The sequence below is a fragment of the Gossypium hirsutum genome, chromosome D03 (assembly GCF_007990345.1).
Source record: "Gossypium hirsutum isolate 1008001.06 chromosome D03, Gossypium_hirsutum_v2.1, whole genome shotgun sequence".
NCBI classification, from domain to species: domain Eukaryota; kingdom Viridiplantae; phylum Streptophyta; class Magnoliopsida; order Malvales; family Malvaceae; genus Gossypium; species Gossypium hirsutum.
This window is the reverse complement of record NC_053439.1, coordinates 52561345-52570462: the sequence shown is the minus strand read 5'-3', so window position 1 is coordinate 52570462 and position 9118 is coordinate 52561345. Positions and strand designations below refer to the sequence as shown.

Sequence of the window (9118 nt, the reverse complement as noted above, 5' to 3'; positions counted from 1 at the left end):
TTTCATATAATGCTTATTTTCAAGACTTTTTGTTAGAAACTTTTCTTCCAGTGTATCCCACAACTTCTTCGCTGATGTCTCCCTCATGACAGAGTATTTCTGCTTTTTGGCCAAACATAGGCGAATTGTTCCACATGCCTGTCTATTGATCTTAGCCCACTTCTTGTCATCCATCTTTTCAGGTTTTTCTTCAAGGGCTATATCCAGCTCTTGCTGACATAAGACATCCAGGATCTCACATTGCCACATACCAAAATTATTGGTACCATCAAATTTCTCTACTTCAAACTTTGCATTGGTCACAGTAGTCTTTGCTGATGACGATACCTTTTCTATTTTTCTCCTCAATCCCAACTACTGTAAGTGAACAGTGCCATGAACGATTGTATTCCCCAAGTACGAATTTAGCTCTGATACCAATTGTTGTGCGGAAGCGTGTAAAAGAGTAAAATTATTGTACTAAAAAATCACACTAAGTTTAATTCCCAGGAAAGAGAGGTGGATCACAAGGATCGTTTAAGTACCAAGTCTTTCTTAGCCAGAATATCCCTCAATCGTAATTTAATAGCACAATAAATCACTACAATCACACTCACAATTCATGCAAAATAATACTATAAAGAAGACAAGTATTTAACGAGGTTCAACAAATTTTGCCTACATCCTCGGGCACTACCAAATATATTTCACTCCAAAATACAAGTGAGAATTTACAAAGAGAGAGAGATAACAATGCCTTAAGTAGAGAATGGCAAATATGGGATACAGAATGAGAGATGGTTATGCCTATTTATAGTTGAGGTTCAGGGATCAACTTGCAAAGTTACTTTACAATTAGGGACCAAATATGGCAAATATCTCAGATTTCTTATGCCAATATCTCGATACCCATATCTTTGACTTTCCATAAATATAGATGATTTCCAATAAAAACCATGCAAACATAGACGCTTTAGAGAAGAGAGATTTCCCAACCACTCTGGAAAGGCTTCTGTTCCTTTAAACCCTTCTATCTTCATTCTTCGAGGGCAGTGAAGAACTGAAGTTTGTGAGGAAGACTCTTTAGCTTTTCCCAACCAATCAGTTTTAGAAATAGAATGGAGGCACTGAGATATTGAATGGAACTGGGCCATGGGAATTCTTGCAGCTCTTCTGAGAAACCACCGGTAGCTAATTCTCTCTAGCAGTTAAGCCTACCAAGGCTGTCATCTTGAATCCATGTCAGATCAGGCAAATTTAATATTGTTAGACTGCAAAGGAAAACGTTGGATTGCAATATATTTGGTAGCAGACTATTCCATTCTTCACCTACATTCTTAAATTCTAATTTTGTGAGAGAAGAGGGTCCATCTAAACTGGAATGGGATTAAAATTAGGGCAATCACGTATCATCAATTCTTTAAGGGATGACAGTGGTGCTTTTAGTGGAAAGCTCTCCAATTTGTTGCACCATTTAACTTGACAGATATTGAAGAGAGGAAAATCCTTCCAAATTTGGGATCGAACTTAAATCATGACAATAGTCTAGATGTAATTCTTTGAAACAAGTGGAGGTAGATAATCCATTTCCAATCTTGCTTAATTTTTCACAACAGAAAATGCGAAGCTTTTCAAGAGATGTCAACCAGATAAATCTATCTTCGAGACAAGTGGAGGTAGATAATCCATCTCCAATCTTGCTTAATTCTTCACAACTGGAAATGCCAAGCTTTTCAAGAGATGAACATCCTTAAATTATTGGAAGAACTTCCAATTTGTTGCACCTTTGAACAGATAGATATTAAAGAGGGGAAAATCCTAAATTTGGGATCAAACTTAAATTAGGACAATCTTCTAGATGGAATTCTTTGAGACAAGTGGAAGTAGATAATCCAGCTCCAATCTTGCTTAATTTTTCACAACTGGAAATGTGAAGCTTTTCAAGAGATGAGCATTGTCCCGTTAGTGGAACACTTTTCAACAAGGGACAAACCCAAATCTTCAGCCGCTCCAAGCAAGGAAACATGATCATCTTTGTTTCCACCATTGCTGCCCATTCTTCTAGACTTTCCATCCCACTTAAGGTGAATTTTTTCAATGCAGGAAACACCTTGATCACCTTATTCATACCACCAACACTTTCGTTGCAATAAAATACATTACCCATGCGTTTCACTTTAGTCAGATTTCTCAACTTAAGATACTGGAGATTGTGCAATTGACCCAGAGGTGGAAGACTTTCACAGTTGATGCCATTGAAAAAATTCAGCTCCATCAAATTGTTAAGCAAAAACAGATCAGTATTAGAATCACCAACAGGTCTTAACATCCATGAGGGAAAGCTTTCACCTCCCTAATCCGAAACAGTTAAGCTTTGCAAATTTGAGTGTGGTTGGAGACCTTCCATCACTTCCTCACTGTTATAACCACTACTCCCACTATCACACCCTTCAAAATCAAATATCACCTTGCATAATTTTTCTTTACGGTGCAGATTTGCTCCACTAGCCTCTTGTTTGTCTCTAACACCCTCAAGATGGTGTATCTCCAGTTCTCCACACAGTTTGTTTAGGGATTCTAACTCCTTAATTGAACATCCCCTTTCTGATCCCACAATAAATATGGGTAATGTTTGAAGCCAAGTTAGGTTTCCAATATTAACTGGCTGAAGTTCTTTTCTATTAAAATATAAGTGCTTCAAGCTTATCAACTTTTCCAATTCATCCGGAAAGGTGAGTCTCAGTAAACCCAAGAGCCTCAATGTTTGTAGATTGTAAAGTTTGGTTGTGGACTTGGGCAGTGCTTCAATAGAAGTCCATGAGATGTCCAAATACCTCAAGTGCTTTAATTCTCCAAGGGAATCTGGCAACTCACAAATATTAGCAGCGCCAACAAACTTTAGGACTCTTAATCTTGTGAAGCTTTTTGATAGTTTCTTGAACACATCAATCTCTGAAAACAACGAGTATAATTTCGGAGCAACCGCTGTTAAAATTTCTGGTAATGATTCCCCATCGCACCCAACATTGAGATGACGAATATGAGAACACTCTTTTGAGGTGAGACTGGAATTCTCTTGAAAAAACAAAGTATCAAACTTTGACACAGACAAAGATAAATCATGCACCGAGTCGTGCATCTTGAATGTGAGAATATTCCCGAATTTTTCCTTCTCGACATCTTGAAATAAGGAATTTGATAACAACTCATTCAAGTATTTGTCACCAATATCCACCATTGCCATAGGGCTGCCAAGAAATCCTTCAGCCATCCACAGTTGCTTCAATTCCTCTGTTTCAAAGCAATAATCTTTAGGAAACATGGCACAGTACGCAAAACACTTCTTCAAAGATGGAGAAGGCAAGCGATCAAAACTTAATTTTAACAAACTTTCCACTTTTTTGAATTTCCAACCATGTGCGGCGACTCCTTTCTTTGCTCATTGTCCCTCCAATAACTTTAGCTAACAATGGCACACCTCGACACTGCTTAGCAATCTCCTTTCCAATAGGCTCTCAATCGTGAGACATTGGAGAGGGTGTCAATGCTAGTTGTTTAATTACGGACCAGCATTCTTCATCTTCTAGCCTTCCTGGTTGATGCCTTTGATCCGAAAGTGCTTGCATTGTTATTGCTACATCTTCTTTGCGTGTTGTCACAATAACTCCATTCCCGCCATTTGTATTGATTCCTTTCAGACAGAGCTTTAGATCCTCCCATTTCTTAACATCCCACACATCATCAAGTACAAGAAGATACTTGATCTGATCTTTTTCTCCTTTGGCCTGTTCAATCTTCTCCTTGAGCTTCATCATCATTGCATCCATATTTTCTGGCATTGAGGTATGTCTATCACCAGTAAGCTGTTCAAACATCGCCCCTAAAATCTTTTTGACATCAAAATGATCAGAAACAAAGACCCAGGATTTGACATCAAAATGCCTTTTCACACGCAGATCATACACCAGCTTTGCCAATGCAGTTTTGCCAAGACCTGCCATACCTACAATGGGTACAACAGAAACAACCTGCTTATCTTTAGGATTGACTAACAGGTCAACCACCTTTGAGACATCATTTTCCCTTCCAACAATGGTCGAGTCATCCATGACAGAGAACGTCTCGACATTTGATCTTCTAGGTACAGGAGACACATGTTCTGTAGCTCTCTGCTGAAGACCAAATGAACTGGTGTCTTTGTTAAGGCCATCCAGTGTTTCAAGGATGTCCTTAATTTTTTTAGCCATCTTGAGACGATATAAAATGGAATTGTTAGAAGAAAGGAAGTCGAGTACCTTCCTTCGAATTTGGTTCCGAATCTTCAGTTTCCTCCGGAGAATTTCACAGTCAAACTCATCAAGTACATCAGCAACCTCATCAGCAACATCTTTGAGCCTCTGCAACCAAAGCTCAAAGCTTCACTGCGTCCTTCTTTGTTTGCATTTCCTCTGCATCTTGCAAGAAAGCTTCCATCATTTCTAGTGAGTCACCCAGTCTTGTCAGCTCCTTCTTGAAATTCCATATACGGCTGATTTGGTTAGTGGCAATTGAATTCGCTTTAGACACCGCTTCTTCCAAAATAGCACCCAAAAGAACTTCTGCCATCTTTGCTTCTGTAATCTGAAAGGATTGAAATGTTAAGAAATAACGTGAAAAAAAAATATCATTGAAAATAAAGAAGAAAAGAATCTAACCCATAAAATTAAAGCAACAAGATACCGAGTCCAGGAAACGAAAAGGAGAGAAGAAATGAAAGATGAGTTGCTTCAGTAAAATTGAATTGAAGTGAGTTTTGTGAAATCTCATTGATTCTTTACATGAATATTATATTTTTTTATACATTCATATATTAAAGAATTATGCGTAATATTGATAAATGTATTAAAATTTTATTTTTATCATCTCTCAATGGCCGTGTTGTCATATCATTGCAGCTTTAAAGCTTTTGCGTTCAAGTGGCAGGCAAGTGGTACGTTAAACGTATGATCTTAGGTTAGAACAGTGCTCCTTCTCTTTTGTTATCATACTACACTGTCTTTTAAATGTCATCCATCATATACCTCTTGATCCATGACTCTGTTCAAAGTTTCTGTAACATTTATTTCGCTTAAAATATCAACCGAGTTATATAAAATTAAATTTATAATTGTAAATAATATTATTATAATATAAATATTAAAAAATTATTAAGATGTTTATATATTACATTTTAATAAATATCAAATTAAAAATAATATAAATATATTTTAAATTATTTAAAAAATAAAATGGATGAGCCTAAGATGAATTTGAATTATAATTTATAAATACGAGTAAACTTGAGCAAAAATTTAAGTTCATATTTTGAGTCAGGTTACATTTGGGCAAATATAAAGTATATTAATATCATACCTAAGTTTAACTCATGTCGATCCTATAATATATGTGCTTTGTGAGAAATGGATTCATGTCAATTCCTACTTTCAACTGAATAACATTCTCTGGTATCCTCATTTCACGAATTACATTGAGTGTGAGTTCAAGCAACACGAACCAAAGAATAGAAAATATTACTCACTTCCCGTAGGAAAGTTAATTCTTTCTATAAAGATCGGTATAGATCGAAATTCTCCGAAAATAAAATTTATTCTAAAGAAATAAATTACATATACTTTGTAGCAAAATAATGATAACTAGATAATTTATGAAGTGTGTTTTTAATTCAACCAGTGCTCTCTATTTACAGTTAAGGTACAAGAACCCTGGTTGAACAAGCCCTTAATAAATAATGTTATTTAAATAAAAATATACTCCAACTCTAATTAGAGCGAGGAGGCGCAACACACCGTTGTTAATATTATCAAGGTTGTCGCCCCTTGTGTTCACACAAGGGTTAAGATAGGTCTATTATGTATTGGGTCTAATATATGTATTTATTTAATTTTTGGCTTAACATTTTATAATTTAGTCATATCAAATAATTATTTTTTATTCTCCAAAATAAATATTAATTAATTTAATTAGTTTCTGAACTCAATTCTACTACTGCTAAAAATCATAAAAACTTTACTGTAATAGAATCAATAAGGAAATATATTTATTCAACAAATTCATAATGACTAATTAATTTAAGGGTAAATTACACCAACAACACTCAACTTTGATATAGCTGGCAAAACAGTCACTCTGGTTTCATCAATCACTTAATTTTTAGAAAATGACAAATCGATCACTACCATTACAGACGTAACAGAAAGTTGAGGTGGCCAATTAACTTGCCATATTAGCATCCTACGTGGAAACGACAGCCTCTGTAGCATACCCCATTTAACTTGTAGTAGTCCAAGAAGAATAATAATAAAGAAAAAAAATTTCTCCACTCAGGTCACCTTTGATTCATCAATGACAGCCTCTACATCATCCCTAATCTCTTACCTTACAAGAATGCGACCCTCTCCCTTAACGAAAAATGTTAAGTTTATAACGAAAAATGTTAGTGGGTGACTGATTTGTCACTTTTCGATAACGTTAGTGATCGATTTATCATTTTTCAAAAATTGAGCGACTAAATTGAAACTAGAGTACTGTTCTGTCAGATATATCAAAGTTGAGTGATTGTTGGTGTAATTAACAATTAATTGAATTTAATTTTCAAGTTTCAATTATAATTAAATAATAACCCGAAAAACCTAAAATTAATTCTCAAGTCATTTTCTGTACTTAGCGAAAAAACCATGTTCACTGTAAATGCGATTCATTTCTCTTACTTAATCATTTCTTTTCATTTCTATTTATTTGGTTTTACATGCAATTTATTCATTGTTTCAACAAGCTAGAAGAAAGACCAATTAGATATGCAATGGGGACTAAAATAATTTATAATTAAGTTTCGACTTTTCAGCTATTCATTATAAATTTATTTAGTCATGAATTCATTCCAGTAAAGTATTGTGACTGAGCTCTCACTTATTGCATACCATTACGTAAGCTACTTAAAAAGTACTCGTTCAATGATCTTGTCAAAAGTGTGTTACTCTTAGAAGAAAATTATTAATTAATTAATTATGTTTTTTACATTTTGCATTGTATAAAATTAGCATATGCAATTATTAATTAATTAAAAATTAATTAAAGATTTTAAATAAGTAAATTAAAAATTTTAAAAATCTCTCACATTCATTAATTATCTAATAATATTTATGGAAATTATATCTTAAGACTTATTAAAAGGTAAATTAATTTCCCATAAATAATATATCTTATATTTTTCAATTACCAAGAAATAAATTTCGTGGAAATATGGAAGATATACTTTTAATTTTTTTTTACTAAAAAATATGCAAGAATTTATTCATGTAATTGTATAATTAAGACACAAATTTCATCGTGGAAAACATTAAGTTAGGAGGATAAAAAGTTATAAGTAAAGAGGCTTCAGTTTTTCTTTAGAATATGAGTAAATAAATAAAAGTACAATATAGATTACATCTAAATTTAAATGTACTAAATGTATAAAACTCAAATCCTAAATATAAAAGCCCTAACTTGGGTACAAAGTTCTTCTCGATGGCTATCACGAAACTTTCTCTAAAACTCATCTTACGACTACATTTTGTCTCTCTTAATTGACCCATCAAAATAGAGATACAATGACCCCTTTAAATAGACTAAGATTTGAGGTCTAATTATATTAAAATATCCTTGAAGTAATCAAAACTGGGAGACAGAACTTTGCTAGGAGTTTAAAACGTGGCTACTTACTTAAGTAATATGTAGCATCGTCACGACATCCCATGCTTTCTCATCATGACATCGCACGTGTGTTGAGTGAGAAAATTCCAACAACAATTGTAGCATCCTATGGCTCGAACCTGACGGTCGGGTTAGACAAGAGATTTTATATTTTTAACCTTTTGGAAATATAAATTATGACCCATATAGTAATAACATATTTTTTTTATAGTAATAATATTTTAACTATAAACCAATCTACAAAGGAAATGATATATTTAATAATATATATGTGAATAATTCATATAATAATTATTTTTAAAATTTATAAGTAGAATATAATTAAAGTATATATATAAATACATGTCCTAATAATCACTTGGTGTGTAATTAAATTATTATAGCATAAATAGATTAAGAATTAAAACAAAAAAAATCAAATTATTATAGCATAAACTACGAGTTTGTCTAAATCCAGATTATAAATTAACTAACATAACTTAAACTTCAAAATCTACATATTTTAATTGCGTGTGGTGAATTTCGAACTTGAATTAATCATTTATGTTTAAAGTTAAATTAATCAATTTATTTTCTTTTTGCGGTATCAAAATTTTGGATGTGGAAGTTTTTGCAGCAAAATTCGTGGCCTGACCCATGAAATCAATTAGAGATAAATCATTATGGTAATCATCATCATCATTTACATTGTGAATCGAGGTTTAAACATAAGAGTGAGCCTAAAACGAACGGGTTTAGGATTTAAGAAATATGAGCGATTAAGAAATATGAATGACTTGAAAAAAAATTTTAAATTACATGTCGGATTAAATTCGACTTAAACAAGTATAAATATATTATAGATTGAGACTGTCTTTCGCATTACCACCTCTAACAGGGATCTCATGACTTAAATTTTAGGAGATTTTAATTAGTATATAACAAGTAGTAAACCATTTTCAAATTTAAAAATAGTTTGGCATAAAAACTCATGCTGTTTTTTATATGAGCACCTTTTGCTCCCAACTTCAGTGGTGCTGCATAGTAACTGTAGCTGTTTTAAAAACTTTTGAGAGGCCATTGGATCTTTCTATCTATAATGGTATATATATATGGTTGCTATTTCCCTTGTTGTCTGGACTGAAATTAGATAATTTAACAACATTGTTGCTTCATATAACTAACAAAAAATTGCAGCCAAGGAAAATGGATATCACTTGAATGTGGGGCAATCTTTGAATATTGATGGGATGGAACCCAATACATTAGTATAATTGGTGTTCTTTAGCTTTTAATAAATATCAATTAATAATTACGATAACTTTAATAACACAATATATCATTAATCAACATAAAATAAAACATAATAATCATGAAAAATAAATTAAACGAAACACATGATTTTTTACGTGGAAAACTCCTTTAAAAC

General features: G+C 32.9%; 1 protein-coding gene across 3 annotated transcripts; it reads right to left on the bottom strand.

Annotated features, from left to right (window-relative positions):
- Nucleotides 1-829: 829 nt before the first annotated feature.
- LOC121215602 (putative disease resistance protein RGA3) lies at nucleotides 830-4984 on the bottom strand. Of its 3 annotated transcripts, XM_041090522.1 has the most exons (3): nucleotides 4674-4979; nucleotides 4275-4599; nucleotides 830-3982 (listed from the first exon to the last, which is right to left on the bottom strand). In XM_041090522.1, exon 3 carries the CDS (start codon nucleotides 3299-3301, stop codon nucleotides 2333-2335), a length of 969 nt encoding a protein of 322 aa, XP_040946456.1. In that variant the 5' UTR covers nucleotides 3302-3982; nucleotides 4275-4599; nucleotides 4674-4979; the 3' UTR covers nucleotides 830-2332. The 3 variants fall into 3 exon arrangements, with proteins under 3 accessions (XP_040946456.1, XP_040946455.1, XP_040946457.1); XM_041090521.1 differs by having other exon boundaries at nucleotides 830-4599; nucleotides 4699-4979; XM_041090523.1 differs by having other exon boundaries at nucleotides 2343-4599; nucleotides 4699-4984.
- Between the last annotated feature and the right edge of the window lie 4134 nt (nucleotides 4985-9118).

Bases quoted from the DNA above. Each gene is read 5' to 3' on its own strand.
- LOC121215602 (XM_041090522.1), bottom strand. From the start codon at position 3,301: ATGTTTCCTAAAGATTATTGCTTTGAAACAGAGGAATTGAAGCAACTG.